The sequence below is a fragment of the Callospermophilus lateralis genome, chromosome 1 (genome assembly GCF_048772815.1).
Source record: "Callospermophilus lateralis isolate mCalLat2 chromosome 1, mCalLat2.hap1, whole genome shotgun sequence".
NCBI classification, from domain to species: domain Eukaryota; kingdom Metazoa; phylum Chordata; class Mammalia; order Rodentia; family Sciuridae; genus Callospermophilus; species Callospermophilus lateralis.
The window spans coordinates 146,928,622-146,948,796 of record NC_135305.1 but is presented as its reverse complement, the minus strand read 5'-3'; the positions used below and the strand labels follow the sequence as shown (position 1 = coordinate 146,948,796).

The 20,175-nt window shown below is 50.4% G+C and overlaps 1 protein-coding gene across 1 annotated transcript; it reads left to right on the top strand.

Moving 5' to 3' along the window:
- The first annotated feature begins 2,168 nt into the window (after positions 1 to 2,168).
- Positions 2,169 to 16,042, top strand: Acads (acyl-CoA dehydrogenase short chain). The gene is made up of 10 exons (XM_077108911.1): positions 2,169 to 2,291; positions 3,998 to 4,161; positions 13,322 to 13,471; positions 13,681 to 13,792; positions 14,040 to 14,191; positions 14,397 to 14,567; positions 14,650 to 14,787; positions 14,932 to 15,027; positions 15,226 to 15,282; positions 15,364 to 16,042. The coding sequence occupies exons 1-10, from the start codon at positions 2,246 to 2,248 to the stop codon at positions 15,514 to 15,516; spliced, it is 1,239 nt and encodes a 412-aa protein (XP_076965026.1). The 5' UTR covers positions 2,169 to 2,245; the 3' UTR covers positions 15,517 to 16,042.
- Positions 16,043 to 20,175: the final 4,133 nt, after the last annotated feature.

Genomic DNA, 20,175 nt, shown 5'->3' with positions numbered 1-20,175 from the left:
TATTTTATTTATTTATTTTTAAGTGGTGCTGAGGCTCGAACCCAGTGCCTCAGATGTGCTAGGCAAGTGTTCTACCACTGAGCTACAATCCCAGCCCTTGTATATTTTAATATAAAGCTCACCTATATTTATTGTCATAGCCAATATAATTTTAAAATAAGAGGCTGGGGGCATAGCTCAGGGGTAGAATGTGCAGCACAAGACCCTGGGTTCAGTTCCCATCAACAATAAATAATTAAGGGTTTGGTTTAGATGGTCGGGGACACCTGAAGCAATTGTTGCCCTCTGCTCACAAACATACTTCTTCTTTTTTCCTTTTTCTCCTGTTTTTTTTTTTTTTTTACCCTGAAGCTTGTGCCTAGGTGGGTAGGATGACTGGAAGAAAACCTCAGTGTTTGTCAATGACAATCTTTGATTTTAAAGCACCGTGGATTGAGAGACTTTTTTTGTTTTGTTTTGTTTGCACTGGGGACTGAACCCAGAGGCTCTCAACCACTGAGCCACAGCCCCAGCACTTTGTATTAAAAAAACAAAATTAGGGGGCTGGGGTTGTGGCTCAGCAGTAGAGCACTTGTCTGGCACATGCAGGGCCCTGGGTTTGATACAACTCAATAAAATTAAAGGTATTGTATCCAGTTACAACTAAAAAATAAATATAAAAAAATTTAGGTGCACACAATATCTTTATTTCATTTTTATGCGGTGTTGAGGTTCAAACCCAGTGCCTCATGAGTGCTAGGCAAGGGCTCTACTACTGACCCTCAACCCCAGTCCCACACTTTTTATTTTGAGACAGGCCCTAACACTCCCTAAGTGTGTTAGGGCCTCACTAAGTTGCTGAAGCTGGCTTTGAACTTGTGATCTTCTGCTTCAGCCTCCAGAGTCACTGGGATTACAGGTGTGTGCCACAGTGCCCAGTGGGAGACTTGCATTTTTTAAATTCATTTTTTTAAAATAAAATGTTAAATACTAAGGATTTTGCTTGATTATTCTCTAGGAAGTGGAGCACAGGGTTTTTGGGTCAGTGCAGGGGTCAGATACCTGGCTGAGTTATGGGAAGAAAGGCAGCTGGGGGGACGTGTGGTTTCCTCCAGGGAGGCTGTGGAAGTCAGGTTGACCCTGTGCCAAGGGCAGTCGGTCTTGGACAAGTGACACCTTTATTGTTTCTGGAGCAGAATGTAGGTGTCCTGATAAGGATCCTGGGGATCAGATTCATACCTCTGCCCCCCAGGTGGGAGATGGGACAGTGGAACAGAGAAGTTACACCCCACCTTCACCACCTCTGGGGGAAAGAACTCTCCCTGCGTATCCACCACGTTTCATGGGCCTAAATACTAACCACCAGAGAAAGACAAACCTTTGCTCCTCTTGAGGCCCAAGGAACTAGTGGAGGAGATAAAAAGATAATTTCAGATGTAAAGCATCAAGAATAAACGGATAGATGGAGAGTCTGCTCCGGAGAAAAACTGGCCTGCTGTGGACAGGGCAGCTTGGGTGAAAGGCAGGGGGACAGTGATTGCAAAAGCCCAACGAAAGAACAAACTGGAGTCTTAAGAGAAAAGCTGCCTACCTGCCTTCTGTGGCTGAAGCAAAGACGGCCAGGGAACTGTGGGGCTGCGCCTCAGGTGAGTGGGTAGGGTTAGGGCTTAGCGCATTAGGGCATGGGACTGGATTTTAGGAGAGATGGGTCCTTTGAAAAGGGGTTTTCAGGGGCTGTGGCTGTGGCTCAGCGGTAGAGCGCTCGCCTAGCACGTTTGAGGCCCTGGGTTGGATCCTCAGCACCACGTAAAAATGAATAAAACAAAGGTATTATATATATGGGGTTTTCAGCCGATGGCTGTTCTCATTTTGTCTGTTTGGAGGTGGGATCTCCGACGTTGCCTAGGTTGGCCCCTAACTCCTGGGCTTAAGCAATCCCCCTCCACCCCACTAGCTGAAACTACCCGGGCCGCCTCTGCACCCCGCTTTTGAGGGTTGCTTTCCTAGTATGCTTAAAAGACTACTACGGCCTTTTTGAGAGATGCATCCTTGGTTCTGCCCTGTTATCAACGGCCAAAGGGACAGCAAGCTGACGGACTCGAGAACACTTAGCCTGCGCAGGAAATTATCGTCCAATCCGGGCGTCTCGGCCCCTCCCCTGCCATCCGAGGGGCGTGGCCTCGGCGGCGGCCCCGCCCCCCGCAGTCCGGAACCCGCGCGCTCACTGCCGGAGGTGGTGGAGATTCGCCCGCTTCTATGCGCGTCCATGGCCGCCGCGCTGCTCGCCCGGGCCTGCGGCCCCCTCCGCGGAGGTGAGTGTGCCTGGGCTGCGCACCGCCAGGCCGTGGCCCCGGTCCGCCGAGCCGGCGTAGGTCCAGTCAGCGTGTCCTGCCCAGCAGCGGGTGGACGGGCTGGCCACACCCGCTCAAGAAGGCCCGCGACCTTTGCCCCAGTCCAGCTGACCCTGGCGCCTGCCTGGCCTGACCCTTCCCCTGATGCCGTCCAACCCCCAACCCCTGGAAGCCCCTACTTTCTACCCATTTCGCACAGCTTGCGCCTACACTCCTGCAGAGTCCCAGGTCCACCCTTCCTCTCGTGCCAGGCCTGAGAACTACTTCATCAGTGACCTTGGACAAAACACTTAGTTCCTTGCAGCCTCAGTTGGCCTAAGTATGAAATGGCCACAGTGTATTACTACTATTCTCAGAATTGTTGGAAGGATTAAATCACAGGGTTTATAAATTACTTAGTACAGTGCCTGGCACATAGCAGGTGTTCCTATGTAATGTTAATTGTTGATTATTTAATATATACCTTTCCCATCATATCATTTGTCTCCAGGTGTAGCAGCAGTGACACACATTTGGCTGAATCAGATTTGAACTGATCCACAGATCTAGTAGATCTCTCCCTAATAACAATAAGGAGACCCCTTGATGGAGAACTATGCAAAGTGCAACTGTTAGTATTTCTTTAATCCTCCCTCTTGCAGGAGCTGAGGGTTATTGTTGCCCACATTTTATAGAAACTGAGGCTCAGGCTTGGTATGGTGGCTCATGTCTGTAATCCTAGCAACTCTGGAGGCTGAGGGAGGAAGGATCACTACTTCAAGGTACTTCAAGGCTAGAGCCTCAGCTACTTAGCTAAAGCCCATCTCAAAAAGTGTGGGCGATATAGCTCAGTGGTAGAATGCTCCTGGGTTCAATCCCCAGTTCCAGGAAAAAAAAAAGAAACTGAGGGTTTAATCCCTCTTCTAAAGTCATGGAGTTGTAGTCTTATTATATTTGGTGTCATATTGAGCATTGAATAAAATGGAAATGTCTGGAAAGTGTTTAGTTAGCTTGGGGTTTTTCCGAAGTAGCACTATTGCATTTGGGCTGACATTTTTATTTATGTATTTCTTTAGAGAGGATTCTTGCTATGTTGTCCAGGCTGGCCTCAAGTTCTTGGGCCCCAGTGATCCTCCTGCCTCAGCCTCCTGAGTAACCGGGGACTATAAGAGCTCTGTCACCACACAAGCATGATTGTTACTTTTTTCTTTCTTTCTTTCTTTCTTTTCTTTTCTTTCTTCTTTTTTTCTGTTCTGGGATTGAACTTGAGGCTGGCACATACTAGGCAAGTATTCTAAACAGAGGTACCTCTCTAGCCTTTTTATTTTTTTGTCTTGAGACAGAGTCTTGCTTGTGATCCTCCTGCCTCAGCCTCCTAATTAGCTGGAATTACAGGCATGTGCCCCCCTCCTTAGCTCCATAATTCTTTCTTGTGGGGGTTGTCATGTGCATGGTAGGATCTCTGGCCTCTGCCCACTGGATACCAATGGCATTTCTCCTTTTGTTGTAACAACCCAAAATATATCCAGACGTTGCCAGATGTCCCTTGGGGATCAAAATTTTCCCTGATGGAGAAGCTCTCAGTGAGTGGATCATGATTATTGTTATTAACAATTATTATTGCTATTATTATTATTCAAGATCTCTTTCATTCTCTTTCTACTGACTCCTGCTATTCCTGCTGGCAGCTCTCCATGCTCGGGTCTGGCGGAGGTTGCACACTATCTACCAGTCTGTGGAACTGCCTGAGACACACCAGATGTTGCGGCAGACGTGCCGGGACTTTGCTGAGAAGGAGCTGTTTCCCATTGCAGCCCAGGTGGACAAGGAACACCTTTTTCCGGCTGCTCAGGTGAGCGCAGCAACCACAGCATCCCATTTTGGCCATCTGCCCTCAGATGACTGGTTACAATGGGGGAGAGGTGACAGTGACAGCCAGAGGCTCTAAGAGTCAGGGAACCCCAAAGGAAGGCATGGGACCCCAGAAGTACTCTGAGTTCACTATGAGGCCTTTAGCCAGGATTCCACTTCCAGAACAATACTAATTGATAACAGGTGGTCAGTATGCTTTACTGCTCACAGGATAGTGGCCATGTGCCTTCCTCACAAGGGTCCTATGGGGCAAAGGTGTTATTATTATATCCCCATCGTAGAGCTGAATGAGGCTCAAGTTTATGAGCAGGTTAGATAATGTACCCAAGGTCATGGAACTAATCAGCTGCAGAGTTAGGTCTTTGTCCCAGATCTCACTTCTCTCAAGCCTTGAGAACCCCACCAATAAGTGCCTTCCCATGTTCTATTTATGCTCAGTCCATATGCAATGAAATGTTTAAGCTGTTACCAGTGCATCCCTTGACCTAGCAAGATGGCAGGAAAATGGTAAAAACACTTAATAGGTACTTGTTGAATCAGTGGTTTGTGAAAGTACAAGTGTTGGGCGCTAATCACATGCCTGTAATCCCAGCAACCTGCGGAGGCTGAGATAGTGGGATCACAAATTTAAGGCCAGCCTCAGCCACTTAGTGAGACCCTAAGCAATTTAGTGAGACCTTGTCTCAACATAAAAATATAAAGGGCTGGGAATGTGGCTCAGTGGTAAAGCACCCCTGGGTTCAATCCCTAGGACCACCCCCCCCCAAAAAAAAAAACCCACACAAATGTTTCTTGCCTGTTTTTCAGTCAGAGTAATTTCAGAGTCGTGGTCCCCATGTACATGTCCTGCAGGTGCTGGAGCTGCTCTTCCAGCTTAATGAATGTGGTCATTATATTGGGCACTGTGCCTGGATGGTGGGAAGACCCAAGGAGCTCCAAGCTGAATATACAAGTGACATTCTGGGTACCAAAATCAGCTGGGCATTTTGTAGGTATTAGACATGTCAACTCCGTTAATCCTGAGGAAATCCCTACTTAATCTAGTCTCCATGTTGCTTTCTGGAATGATTGCCATGATGAAGTGAGATCATGTTTCATGGATGCCTGGTACCTGGTACTTGAACAATGGTAGTTATTAATATGATAGATGTTATTTTCATTACTCTGCCATGCAACCAGCGCTGGCTTCATGAAAGAAGGTTCGGTTCATAAGTAATTGCTACGTTGTTTTAAATTAAAGAGACAAGACTCTCATTACCTTTAATACCAGCTCTAGGACAGCTTCTCCTAGCTCCCACCTCCAGCCACCTTATGCGGTGGCGAGGTTTACAGAAGAGACTAGTGAGAGAGAGAGAGAGAGAACACGCCAGGGAGTGGGCTTTTATTGGGGAACAAAAAATTCCAGGGAAAATCCCATCTAATGAAGGTTAAGGGGGGCAGCATCCCAAGGTCAGGGGTGACGATTGGGTCTTCAGGGCAGTAGCCAGGCACACCTCTGCACAAGCCCTTGGACCTGGGAAAGGGTGGGGAATAGCTCTGACATAGCTAAGTGCCTCTCACCCAGCCAGGGAGGTAACTCAGTTCACATGCGAGGATGGCCTCCTACACATTACTGTTGAGAAAATTGAAGCCTAGAGAAGGGAAGTGACTTTCCTTCCAAGGTTTGCTGGTGTTTGGAGCTAGGCTTTACAAACCAAGTCTGGCTGGCTCCAAAATCCTTCCTTCACCATCCGTGTGGTTGTCCCAGAGGCCCAGCTGGCAGGCAGGGAAGCCCCATGCTAGTTGGGAATAGTGCCATCTAGACTGCCTGGTCCCTGCCCTGCCATACTCACCACACATCCTCTCAGTGACCTCGACTTTTAGTGCCTTTGTGGAGATGTGCAAAAAGGCAGATTCTTGGTGAGGAGAGAAAGGGGAGATACAGACGGGCCTGGTGAAACAGCAGCACTTTAGGCCTTCAAGGCCCAGCTGTGTGTTGGAATCTTCCTGCCAAGTGACAGATGGCCTGGTTGATTTTTCCTATATTGTACTCTCTCAAAATATTACCAGTATCACAAATGTAGATATTTGCTGTGTGCAAAACAACTGGTGAGAGAAGCAAAATCTTTTACCAGCCTATTCTTAACTAGTTCTCTGGCTTTTACTCTCATGCTTGCTCTGTGGGGATGGGGACATTGCAAATTCATCCTTCCAAATTGTGGCAGTAATGGGGTTTGGAGGAGATAAGGGACCACAGCCTCTCTTCCTTCTGGCATGTGGGAGGGGACTCAGGAAGGATTTCCTCAGGGCATGAGGGTAGCTGAGTGGGTGATAGCATCCCTGTTTGGTTTTATTATGTACAAGGTGTTTGTGTATCTGTGACCTCTTTGCTCTCCTTTGCCTCTGTTTGCAGGTGATATGTGCATTCTCTCTGGTGTAGAGCTAGGGAGGAGGAGTGCCAGGCCTTCTGATCTGGCCAGTGTACCACATGAGCTAGGCGCTTGTTTGGTGGCTGATGGATCTATGGGTTATTCCTCAATGTTTGCTTCTCTCATGTATGGCCTAACACTTTTTGCTTTTATCCCTGTTACTGTGTATGGTGCCAAGCGCCCAGTAATAGAAGGTAATTCAGGATAAGGCAGGCAGAAGACTCAAACAACTAGACACACACAAATCATATGGCATATCTGCAGAATTCTGTATTACACATGAATGTTTCAAAATCATAATAGAAGCAGCTGGTAGTGTGGCTCAGTGGTAGAGCGCTTGCCTAGCTTATGCAAGGCCCCGGGTTCCATCCCCAGCATCACAGACACATAAAAACCAAAAAATCATACAAAAACCCCAAATCATAATAGTAATAACATCGGTAGCCAACATTTGGAGGCTTGTATATTCCAGGTGTATATCCGTATGTTAACTTATTTAATCTTTAAGACTACAGGATAAGTAAGCACTTAATTATCTCCAGTTTTCAGATGAGGAAACTGGAGCCAGAGGGTAAGTTTCTTACTCAATAGTGGCACCGTTGGTAGGTGAGGAGCCAGCGACTGGCTTCGGAACCACCCTCTGCCTACAATTTCCTTAATGATTTCTGGTATTTTTCCCTAAAGAATTTTTGTTCCCCCAGAAAAGGAGACTTATGAGGGAAGGGTCAAGGGGAAAGGAATTTCGAGGAGGTTAGTCCAAGAATTAGGAGAAAGGCTAGTGCCAGTTGGTGATCAGTGTGGCTAGTTTTGTAACCTTAATTGATCTTTAGTCTTTTTATGTGCAAACCAACAAGTGAAAGAAACAATTATGAATTCATAATGCCATTTTTCTATAAAGGGGATTAGGAAACAGAATGGTATCCCCAACAAATTTTGGACTTCTTAACCTTGAATATGTGTTTATGTGTATAAAACTGGAACCACTTTCCTCTCATTCACTTGGTGAATTATGATTGAATAAAGTAAAACCTGCTTTTCCTCCTCTTGCTTTGTCTCATATAATGGTAAAGCCACATAGAAACTTCTAGATCACACTCCATTTTTCTTCTCCCTCCTGCCCACTGACTCTTATTAATTCCATCTGGAAATGTTGCCTGCCACCTTCTCTCATTTCTTCCAACCAGAACTTATTTCTCTGTCCCAAGGGCATTTCATTTGTAATTCATAATCCTCTGTGTTCATCACATTACATGTATTTTTTGTTTTTGTTTTTTTTAAGTCCCAGGGATCAATCGAATGCATCAGTCTCTACCATTGAGTCGAATCCCTAGCCATTTTTATTTTGTATTTTGAGACAGAGTCTCACTAAGTTGCTGAGGCTGGCCATAGTCGTCATCCTCCTGCCTCAGCCTCCCAAGTTGCTGGATCACAGGCATGTGTCACCATGTTCAGCTTGCATATGTCTTTTTTTTTTTTTTTGTAGATAGACACAATATCTTTATTTATTTATTTTTATGTGGTGCTGAGAATCGAACCCAGGGCCTCATGCATGTGAGTCAAGCGTTGTACTACTGAGCTACAACCTCAGCCCTGCATAGGTCTTTTAAAGAATATATTCTTATTTTTAATTGACACATAGTAATTGTACATAGTTGTGGGACACAATGTAACATTTCTATGCATATATGCAATGTACCATGACCACATCAGGATAATTGCCCCATCTGTCCCCTCAGACATTTGTTATTTCTTTGTGTTGGGAACACTCAAGGTCCACTCTAGTGGCTGTTTTGAGATATTTAATAATTGTTGTCGTCAACCATTGTTACCCATCCTTCTGTGCTGTGTGTCCCACATCAGTTATTTCAGACAGCTTCCCAAGGGCAGACTCTGGCACTTGTTCTTACTCTTGTCCTCTGTCACTGTGACACCTTGTCGGTAGTAAGTGCTCAGCAGTCAACAGATGCCTATAGGGTTTTGTTGAATTAAGCCAAATTGGGCACCTGTTGGATAAGCGCCAGCTCCTGGCCTCCTCATCATCCTGGCCTGTAATCCACACATAGAGCAGCCTCTGGAGGAGGGGCTGGGGGTGGAACCCGGGCCTCTGGACTGTTAGGCAAGAGCTCCACCAGCAAACTGCATCCCAGCCCCTGGGTTTTATCTTGAATTAGTGACAACTCTTCAGCAAGGTAGGATATGTTATTTTTTTTTTAAAAGGAAATTAGTTTTTGCCAGGCATGGTCGCACATCCTGTCATCCCAGCAGCTCTGGAGGCTGACACAGGAGATTGCTAGTCCAAAGCCAGCCTCAGCAACAGTGAGGCCCTAAGCAACTCAGTGGGACCCTGACTCTAAATAAAGTACAAACTAGGGCTGGGGATGGGGCTCAGGGGTCGAGTGCCCCTGAGTTCAATCCTTGGCACCCCACCCCCATCCAAAAAAAAAAAGGTAATTAGTTTAGTGAATAAGGTGTGCCTAGAATTAATTCAGTATTTTTAAAATGCCAGTTTAGATGAGAAGTGCCTTGAAGAGTTGTTTTGATAGAAGTCCGTCTGTCCTTCCTTCCTTCCTTCCTTCCTTCCTTCCTTTTTTTTCTTTTTCTTTCTTTCTTCTTCTTTTCACTTTATAAAGAGGTTTGTTTAGCTCACAGTCCTGGAGATTCAAAGTCCAAGATCGGGTAGTGTTGTTTGGCTTCTGGCATAGCTGTGCCCAAACAGGAAGGTTGAGGGCGAAGTGCCCTTTAAACACTCCCAAACTCGAGGCGGCAGGTGCTGGAGGCTGAGTGGTGTGTGGCCGCTGGAGGAGGGCCTCCCCTGGTTTCTTTGGGGAGTGTGGAATCCGCCATGCTGGGCACCCTCGGGGGCAGTAGCCTCTCTCTAGGGTGCAGGTCCAGTTGCTGGTTCTCTGACACAAGGGACCAAGAGCCTCACTGTGGCCGCTCTGGGAGGTTGTCCTTGAGAGGGCCCTGAGGGTCAGGCCTCTGTGTGAGAAATGCTGAAACCAGGGCTGCCTGGCCTGCCAGCAGTCACCCCACTCACCCGCTGACCCTGCGCCTCCCCACCGCACTCTTGTTTTGGTTCCTTCTTTTCCTTCATGTTGTCTCCTCTCTGTCATCCTCTCTTTCCCTCTCTGCTGGTCTCCTGTCCCTTTTTCAGGATGCCCTTTAATGAGAGCACATTGTCAGCCGTATGGCTTCCATCCCCAGCTTTTTTTCTAGAATGTTCCCAGGGCTGGCCACAGCATGCTGCCTGAGATGTAGAGATCCATGTCAGACGGCGAGAGGCCAGGCAACCCGGGCTCCCTGATGAAGTGGGGTGGCTGGGTGGACACAGGCTCGGGGGTGGAGCGTTCTCCCTTTGACCAAGGGAGTCGATGTTTCAAAAAGAAAGCGCTGATGGGAAGGGGAAGGGGAGGCTCGGCGGATGCTGGTGAAGTCCTGTGGCTGTGGCCCCCGGGAGCCCCTCCACTGTCGAGCTGGCCCAGGGGGACTGTCGAGGCAGCCAGAGAGGAGGCTGGAAGAGAGGCCATGCCAGAGTTCCAGCTGGCTCCCTGTGGTCTGGACTGGCCATGGCTCCCTGTGCCCTCTCTGGGTCGGTTCCCCCATCTGGAAAAGGAAAATGAGGAAATTCTTGCACTGCCCACCTGTCAGGAAGGGACCCTGGGCATTTTAGGTGTGGAGAACTGAGTAGAACTGCCCAGCACTTCTGGTTGTCATTGTCTCTGGGATGCAGTGGGGTCCTGGGTGAGCCATTCGGCCATTGTTTGTTCTAGGGCAGTCTCTCTCTCTCTCTCTCTCTTTTTTTTTTTTTGTGGTGCAGGGGATCGAACCCAGGGCCTTGTGCATGCAAGGCAAGCACTCTACCAACTGAGCTATGTCCCAGCCCTTCTAAACAGCATGAGCTATTTTAGCCTCAGTCTCTTGCTGGGAGGCAGGAGAGAGAGCCTTTCAACAAGGTTCCTATGAGGGTTGGACGTGAGTCTTAAGAGCCTTGCACATTCTAGAACCTAGAATGCAGGGTCCAGCAGCAGAGGAGTTCCATAACAAACCTCTTTTGTCACCTGAAAAGAGGTTTGCTGGTTGCCTCGAGTGTGGGCTAGAGAGGTGCTGTGTCCCGAGCCACATTTGTGTCAGCACTGTGCTGTCTCCACATTCTCTGCACAGTAAAAAAACTGCAGAAACCATCCTTGACTTTGAACTTGCCTGCTCCCCAGTTGATTCCTGCCTGTTGAAATGATGTTCATTTCTGGCCAGGCACAGTAGTGTACTTTTGTCATCCCAGTGACTCAGGAGGCTGAGGCAGGAGGATTGCAAGTTTGAGGCCAACCTCAGCAACTTAGACAGTGTCTCAAAATTTTAAAAAAGGCTGGGGATATAGTTTAGTGGCAAAGGACTCTGGGTTAACTCTTCAGGCTCTCCTCAAATGCATATTTCTGAGTAGGATCATACCCTCTCCCCCAAGTGTTTGGTGGTCACAGAATGACCAGGGGTTAGGATGTGGATATCTGTGGAGGCTGCCCTTGTGCCACCTGCACCCTGGCCATCTTCTTCCTTGCATGTGTCCACCTTGGGGACTGCAGAGCTTGATCAGCACCTGGGGTCAGCACAGTGCAGACAAGTTTATGCCCTACTCATATTATGCAGGGTAGACCTGAGGTGTGGAAGCCTCACCCCACCCCAAGTTTTGAGTCTTGCAAGAGAGTTTCCCAGGGGAACAGTCCAAGGAAGAATCAAGCAAGCAGTTTCGTAGAGGACAAAGATTGTCACAGAAGTCATCCCAGCAGGTTGAGAGGTACCCCTTCTCCTTGTGTCATGGTAAATAAGAATTCTCAGCCCCCTGGTGACACTAAATGCGCAGCAATCTCAGAACAAACCTGTGCAGTAAGTACTGTTTTTTGGGAGGAGAGGAATGAAAACTTTCAGAATCCAGAACTAAGATTAATTATAGAAAAAGAAGAAAAGACCCACAGGCCTTGTTCTTAGTTTATTCCTTTAAGTGAAATGGTAAGAAAATGGTTATAAGAATGTGTCAGTATCCCTGGAGTCTGCACCCGTGGATTCAGCCAACCTAGGATCAAAAATATTCCGAAAAAGAACTCCGCCTCTTTCTGAACATGTCCACCTGTTTTCTTGTCATTATTCCCTAAATGATACAATATGACAACTGGGTAGAGAGCATGTACATTATAGTAGGGGTTCAGAGTCATCTAGACACGGCTGAAAGTTTCTGGGAGAGAGCTGGGGATGTGGCTTAGGGTGGTGTGTGACCTGGCCTACGCAAGGCCTAGCACCTGTTAGTCAACCCTTCAGTTTGTCAGTCAACCCATTTCCTCCGTGCTGTAGAGATAAGACACCGTTTTATTCGAGAGACTTGTGCTTCTGTGGGTTTGATATCTGCAGGGCGTCCTGGAACCAGTCCCCTTTGGATGCCAGAGGGTGACCGTAGGAGAGGGCTCATCAAAGCACTTCCCCTTCCTCCTGCTCCCTGCGTCTCAGAGGCACCTGGTTTTGGTTGTTTCTCCCTGAAGTTAGGTAGGTTTGGTTGTGGTCCGCATCCAGGTGCACAGCAGCCTTGGAAAGGTTAAGGGATTTGTCTTAGGTTAGCAGGGGCAGAGCTGGGCAGTATGATAAGCTAGTTAAGATTCTGTGCCTTGCCCAGGTTTCAGTCCCAACCATAACTTACATACTCTGTGGCCTGGAGCAGATTCCTTAACCTCTCTGAACCCAGTTTTTTCAGTTGTACTAAAAGGCTAGCATGAGCATTGTTTCACATAAGTTCTGAGAGACTCAAATGAAGCAGTACACATAAATCACTTAGGTACAGAATTTGGCATACAATAGGCACTTGATATTAATAATTACTATTATTATTATTGTGATTATTCCAAATAAAAAAATCCTAAACTCTTATCATCCATTCTTTCCTTTTACTGGCATTGGGTATGTAGCAGTGAGGAAGAACAAAGTCCCTGCCCCTCTTGATCAAAGAGAGAGGCCTTAGTCAGAACGAGCACCTTGAGAACGAGCACCTTGATAGACCTGAAATTCTGGCTGCAGAGCTATCTGAGGGTGTTGCAAGAGCATAATTAGACTCTGCGCAACAGAGTGGTGGCCCAGAGGGGTGGGGCTTGAGCTGAGATCAGGAGAGGAGAAGCCTGACACGGTGGCGCACGCCTGTCATACCAGCAGTTTGGGAGGCTGAGACAGGAGGATCACAAGTTCAAGGCCAGCCTCAGCAACTTAGCGAGGTGCAAAGCAACTCAACGAGACCCTGTCTCTGAATAAAATATATTAAAAAAAAAAAAAAAAAAGGCTGGGAATGTGGCTCAGTGGTTAAGTGCCGCTGGGTTCAACCCCTGGTACCAAAAAAAAAAAAAAAAAAGGAAGAAAAGAACAGAAGGCGAGGAGGAGAAAAGAACTAGTCTGTTCTGACGCGTTGCTGACGTGTGACATGGGAAACAGCACGTGCCAAGGCGGATGGCAGGGAGAGGAGCACAGGTGTGCGCTGCACACCTCAGGGAGTGAGGGAAGGTCGGGTGGGCACAGTGCTGCCCTGCTCCTCACCTTGGAGTCCCCTAAAAGCTTTCTGTGCCTGGCGGGGGAGGCCCCTCCCTGGACTCAGGGACTGGCTCGGGTGAGTGGGGACCTGGCCCGAGTGTCTGCAGACGCTGCCTCGGGGCAGGAGGAGTGGGGGCTGGGGGCTGGCCTCACTCTCTCCTCCTTGCCCTGGGCCAGGTGAAGAAGATGGGTGAGCTGGGACTTCTGGCCATGGACGTGCCCGAGGAGCTCGGTGGTGCCGGCCTCGACTACCTGGCCTACTCCATCGCCATGGAGGAGATCAGCCGCGGCTGTGCCTCCACTGGAGTCATCATGAGCGTCAACAATGTGAGGCCCTCCTGGGCTCCCAGGACCTGCAGGTTGCGGGAGGCTCCCATGGGTGGGCAGGACCCTGCCAGGGAGCAGCGGCCAGCGGCCAGCCTAGGCTCCCAACCCTCGCCTCCCTGGAGTAGCCTCTGGACTTTGTCCTGTGGAGTGGGCCTCTGGAGACCGCAGGCCACTGGGCGGCCTCTGACCGCTGCCTGCTGTCCTCCCAGTCTCTCTACTTGGGGCCCGTCATGAAGTTTGGCTCTGCAGAGCAGAAGCGGCAGTGGGTCACACCTTTCACCAGTGGTGACAAAATTGGCTGCTTTGCCCTCAGCGAACCAGGTACTGTGGGCTCACCTCAGAATCAGGTGACACCCAGATGGGAGCTGGGGGCCCCTGGGAGAGGCAGGACAGAGCCTGTGCTGCTGGACCAGGTGCTGCTCCCTGTCCCACGGCCAGAGGGAAGGCCCTGTGGGCAGCAGAGGCCATTTGCCGGGGGAGGAAATGCTGCTGCCCCTGGTTTGCAGGGCGGACTTGGCTTGGGGTCCTTCCGGCTTGGAGGCTGGGCCTGAGTCTGTGTGTGGTGCAGGGAACGGCAGCGATGCCGGAGCCGCCTCCACCATAGCCCGGGCAGAGGGCGACTCGTGGGTCCTGAATGGCACCAAAGCCTGGATCACCAATTCCTGGGAGGCCGCAGCCACCGTGGTCTTTGCCAGCACAGACAGATCGCTGAAGAACAAGGTGGGCCAGGCTGGCAGGGCCCTGGGCTGTCGTCCTTTCGTTTGGGACCCTCCTGGCCTGTGCCTGCTCTGGTGGGGCCTTCCTTCCCCCTGGAACCTGCACCTCCTCCCACCAGGCCAGCAGACGGGGTGGGAGCCCTGGGCTGTGTTGGCTGTCTTGGTGCGTCCAGCCTGGCAGCCTCACAAAGCCTCTTGGGGCCTTCCAGGGCATCAGTGCCTTCCTGGTTCCCATGCCAACTCCTGGACTCACGTTGGGGAAGAAGGAGGACAAGCTGGGCATCCGGGCCTCGTCCACAGCCAACCTCATCTTTGAGGACTGTCGCATCCCCAAGGAGAACCTGTTGGGGGAGCCAGGGATGGGCTTCAAGATAGCCATGGTGAGCCTGGCAGTGGGCAGTGCCCTGGGGCCAGGCCCTGGGCCCCGCCGGGCAGCCACTGACAGGCAGGCGGTCCCCACAGCAAACCCTGGACATGGGCCGCATCGGAATTGCCTCCCAGGCCCTGGGCATTGCCCAGGCCGCCCTCGACTGCGCTGTGAACTATGCTGAGAACCGCCAGGCTTTCGGGGCGCCCCTCACCAAGCTCCAGGGCATCCAGGTATAGGTACGGGGCCAGGGCGGCGTCTTTCGCAGCTGGGTCTGGAGCCAGGGGCCTCTTTCCGGGCCTGCGTCTTCCTCCCCTCGTCCCTGTCCTTGGAGGGAAGGGGTGTACTTGCTGATGGAGGGGGCTGGGTCATTGCAGTTCAAGCTGGCAGACATGGCCCTGGCCCTGGAGAGTGCCCGGCTGCTGACCTGGCGCGCTGCCATGTTGAAAGATAATAAGAAGCCCTTCACCAAGGTGCGTGTGGGGTGGGGACACAGGGTACCCTCTGAGGGAGGTGTCGGGTGGGTCTCTGTTCCTTGGCCCCCTGTGGTCAGAGGGGTGGGCCTGTGGGGTATTGTGCAAAGGGTCTCCCACAGGTCGCCCCTGCTGCGGGGCTGTGGAGTGGGGGGCTCCCCTTCAGGGGAGGTTGCTGACTGACATCCCGCTGGTTAGGAGGCGGCCATGGCCAAGCTGGCTGCATCGGAGGCCGCTACAGCCATCAGCCACCAGGTGAGCGTCCAGGTGCTCCCCACCTCCTGGGTGCAGGGCCCTCCCCATCTTCGCTTCCTGAGCCCCTGCTTTCTGTCTTAGGCCATCCAGATCTTGGGCGGCATGGGGTACGTGACAGAGATGCCCGCCGAGCGCCACTACCGTGACGCCCGCATCACTGAGATCTATGAAGGCACCAGTGAGATCCAGAGGCTGGTGATTGCTGGGCACCTGCTCCGCAGCTACCGGAGCTGAGCCTCTGAGGGACCAGTGCCCAGCTGGCAGCGCCACGTGCCTCACCTTGACTCCAGGCAGACCGTGGGCGGGCACCTGCCTCTGCAGGCTCCCCGGCTCCCTGCTCTACAGATCAAAGTAAATCTCAGGGAGAGGACAGGCCAGCTGCCGTGGCCTGTGTCTGAGCGTGGATCCTGGGTCCTGATGCCCCTTCTGACCGACTGTGCCTCATTTTCTAACCCTGAGTGGCCATGGCCTCCTGCAGGCAGGACCTTGGGGAGGGCTAAATGACATAGTGGCACCCCAGTGCCGTCCTGTGGACCCTGCACCTGGGCATGGAGACTCAGGAGGGACAGGCTCTCCCCAGGGTCAGGGCCCAGGAGGAGCAGGTGGGTGCCTTAGCAGCTGTGGTCAGGCTCTGGGGTCCCTGGCTGGGGAGGACTGCAGGGCTGGGTCTTGGAGCCACCTCAGGTCCGGGTGGGTACAGTGTGTGGCCTGCTGGTCGTGTGGGGACTGACTGCTAATAAAGCCTACCTGTGCCCTCCCCGCCCGTGTCCTTGTCCTCCCTGGTGAGTCTTTTGTCCGCGTGGTCCCTGCTGTCAGCAGACCCCACCCTGCATGTGGTAGGCCACTGGTCTTGGAAAGCCCCAGGCATGGGGGGTCGGGCTGCTCAAGAAGGCTCGCAGAACCAGGCGCCTCTCTGACGTCAGGTCCAGTGCCAGCAGGGAGGCCTCCCAGGGATTGTTGGGGGGTCCCTAGGCAACCCCTGCCCACAACCACAGATGAGGGAGGAGCAAGACTCTTGAGGGTGGGGGACCCAGGTGGGTGGAATCAGACTGGAAAGGCAACTTTTGGGGACTGGGGTGGTGGCTCAGTGGCAGAGCACTTGCCTAGCACATGTGAGACACTGGGTTTGATCCTCAGCACCACAGTAAAGGTCATCGACAACTAAAAATATCTTTAAAAAAAAGGCAATTTTTTTGCTTAGCATTTGAATGCTCCAGGCACTGCCCCCACGGAGCCAGCCTAGGAGAGGGACTTGCCAGGGTCCCGGTGCCCTGCTGGGCAGGATCTGGGCATGGGTGCCTGAGATTCAGCTGCTTGGGTCAATGTTGTATGTGACTGAGAATCTGGAGAGAGAAACACAACAGAGCTCTCAAAGGAGGCGGGCCAGCTCTGCCGTGGGAAGGGCAGGGAGGCCAGCTGTCACTGCAGGGGCTTCTCTGGAGGGCACACAGAGGGAGAATGATGACCCTTTTGAAGTCTTTGTCCACGGGCTGCTGAGCACTCCAAAGCCCTCACTGCTTATGGACCACAAGGGGCTGCCTACAGTTCCTGCCCTTGGCCACCTGGGCCCGAGGCTCCCACGTGCAAGGCCTGCGCTGTGCACCTGCAGCCCAGCAGCGGGCAGGAGAAGGCCCGTGGGCCAGGCCCGGGGAGGAGGAGCTTCTTGTGCAGGTTCAGGTCCTGATTTCCCGCACTGCTCAGGTGGGCTCTGTGGGCAGGGCGTGCAGTGGCGTCTTCCTAAGGAGGTGCACCTTGGCTCCTGCGAGGCGCTTCCCCTCATGCGTTGAGGGCAGGCAGCCTCCTGGGGGCTTGCAGAAGCTTGGGGATCCGTCCTCCTCCTGGTTCCAGGTGAGTGCCCACACCCACGGGTCTCCTGTGCTCTTTCCCCCTGGGTTCGGCTAGAGGTATGGAGCAGAGGGGGCTTCAGGGTGTCTCCTAGAAGCCGACTCTCCCACCCTAGGGCAGATGACAATCTGTCACTCCCTGCGTGGGGGCCCTATGACCTGGGAATGGTGGAGACAGGGTGGTCAGAGACGGCTCCTTGGTCTCTAGCGGGTGGTGCTGGTTCTTGGCCCAGGAGTGGTAGAGAACACGGCCTTGAGGGAAGCAGTTTGGAGGATGGTCCTCTAGGTGGCAGGGGAGGGAGAGGTGTGAGGCTCAGAGAGGAGCAGGGGGTGCCCAGACTGAACCTGGGCCCCAGGCAGAGGCAGCCAGTCTGGAGGCCCAGCTGACCTCTCTCAGGACTCTGGCCGTACCTGATTGGTGCTCAGGCCCTGAGGATCCTCAGGGTCACCAGCTCTACCCTCTGAAAAATATCTGAGTGTTGAAGGTGGTGACAGCCAGCCTGAACCAGGCTGTGCCCAGCAGGGAGAGGGCATTGTCCAAGAGGTGGTCACAGGTTCCTACTTCCAGGCCTGCGTGGGCCTCAGAGCAAAGGGCTGGCTTTGGAGGTCAAGTGTTGTCCATTTGTGGATGAAGGAATTGAAGCTCCAAAGCCAAGGTCCAGTTGTGTGCCCCAAGGAGCTGTCCTGAATCCCGGGTCTGTCCCCTCTCTTCTGGGAAAGAATCAACACTTGAACCCGTGACTTCCGCTGCCAGGTACTGGCCTGTTTGCCGAAGCTCCCGCTTAATTAAAACTAAGTTCTGGGCTGAACCCCTGTTTGAACCTAACTATTGGGGAGTCCGTTGAGACGTGTGCCTTGGCATGTGTTTCCAAGAGCAAGGATGCTCACCTGCGTAGCAACGGGACAGTCACCCAAACTGTCCAAGCTGTAGACCCACGATGGGATTTTACCAATTGTCTCAACGTCTTCCAGGTGATGTTTTTCAAGGTTGGGCCCAGGCATTGCCTGAAGTTGAGAGGTCACCTGTCTCCTTCGCTCTAAGGCAGCTCCCCAGACTGCGCCCCGTGTTCACGACTTTGGCATTTTAGAAATGGCCAGGCTGGTGGTTTGTAGACTGTCAATCTAGATTAGGCCGATGATGTCCTCACGATTAGCTGCAGGGTGTGTATCACTGGCAGAAATCCTATAGCTGTGACTCTTTGACGCCTGACAGAGCATTTGTATTTTATCCTTAATCTCCTGAGAGCTGTCAGTTTTATTAGTCTTATAAATTGTATTCATCTTTGTAAAGGCCGTCTAATTGTTGGCTTTATTAACACTCAATATTTGGTTTTGGGGCTGGGGCTCAGTGGTAGAGCACTTGCCTAGCACGTGTGAGGCACTCGGTTCGATCCTCAGCACCACATATAAATAAATAAATAAAGGTCCATCAACAACTAATAAAAATATTTTTTAAAAATTCAATATTTGGTTTTTAAATTGTATTCAATAGTTCTAATGCTTCCTTCTATGTTTTTTGTGGGTTTATTTTTTTAAAAAATTTTTTGTGGTTGTAGATGGGCCACGTGCCTTTATTTATTTATTTTTTTAATAATATATATTTTACCTTTATTTGTTTATTTTTATGAGGTGCCTGGAATTGAGCCCAGTGCCTCACACGTGCTAGGCAAGTGCTCCATCACTGAGCTACAGCCCCAGACCTTTTTGTAATTTGATTTGATTTTTTTTTTTTCATGATTTTTGTTTTGGTTTTTGGTGGTGCCCGGGTTAAAACCAGGGCCTTGGATACTAGGCAAGTGCTGGCTCTGCCACTAAGCTGTCTCCAGCCCTGATTTGCTTTTCCCTTCCACCTTCCTAGGCTGGCTGCCGTTGATTGCTTTTGTTCTCTTTTCTAATAAATGAGTTAAAAGTTCCACATTTCTTTCTAAGTGTGACTTTCCCTTCATCTCACAAATTTCGAATGTCATATATTCTTTATGACATGGTTTTCTGGGTTCCATATACTTTCTCCTGTATTAGTTATTTAGAGGACTTTAGGTATTTTTTGTTACTGATTTTTTTAAGAATTATGATGAAATTGATCACACACACCTGTCATCCCAGCAGCTCAGGAGGCTGAAGCAGGAGGATCAAGTTCAAAGTCAGCCTCAGCAATGCCGAGGCACTAAGCAACTCAGTGAGACCCTGTTTCTAAATAAAATACACAATAGGGCTGGGGATGTGACCCAGTGGTCAAGTGCCCCTGAGTTCAATCCCTGGTAATCGCCCCCCCCCAAAAAGTTTCATATATATATATATAAATTTATTTTAGTTGTAGTTGGACATAACACCTTTATTTTTATTTATTTATTTTTATGTGGTGCTGAGGATGGAAATCAGTGCCCTGCACGTACCACAACCCCAGCCCTCAAGTTAAACTATTTCAAAGTGCAATTTAGTGGAATTTAGGACATTTACAATGTCTAATTTGTCAAAAGGGAATTATATACCCATGGTTACTAATGTCTATCTCGATTGCATTATGGACTCAAAACATTTTCTGCAGTATCTAAATTCTTCAAAATTCATTGAAATTTGCTTCAGGGGCCCAAGTTACTTTTCTGTGAAAAGTGAACATGTTTCAAAGATTTTTTTTCCATGTTGGTACATATAGCTTAGTTCATTTGCTTTGATTGCTGCATGGTGTCCCCTCATGTAAACATACCATATTAAGGTTATTTCCAGTTTTTCACTGTTCTAAACCATGGTGCAGTGAACATTCTGGAATGTGTCTCCTTGCTCATGAACTTCTCAGCATTTAAGTAGAAGTGAGCTCACTGTGCAGTAGGCGTCTGGCTTCTTTACCAGATATCGATAAAGTGCCCTCCAGGCTGATTAGACCAGGAGGGGTCCCTCTGACATTGTTCAAGACTGTCCCTTACAGGTTTTCTGCAGTCTGGTGTGACTGCACATTGTCTCAGTGTTGGTTGGCCATTCTGCGGGAATTGCCGTCCGTGTCTCGTGTTTCTTCCTTACTGATTGGCAAGTGTCCATGGGTAGACCTGAACTC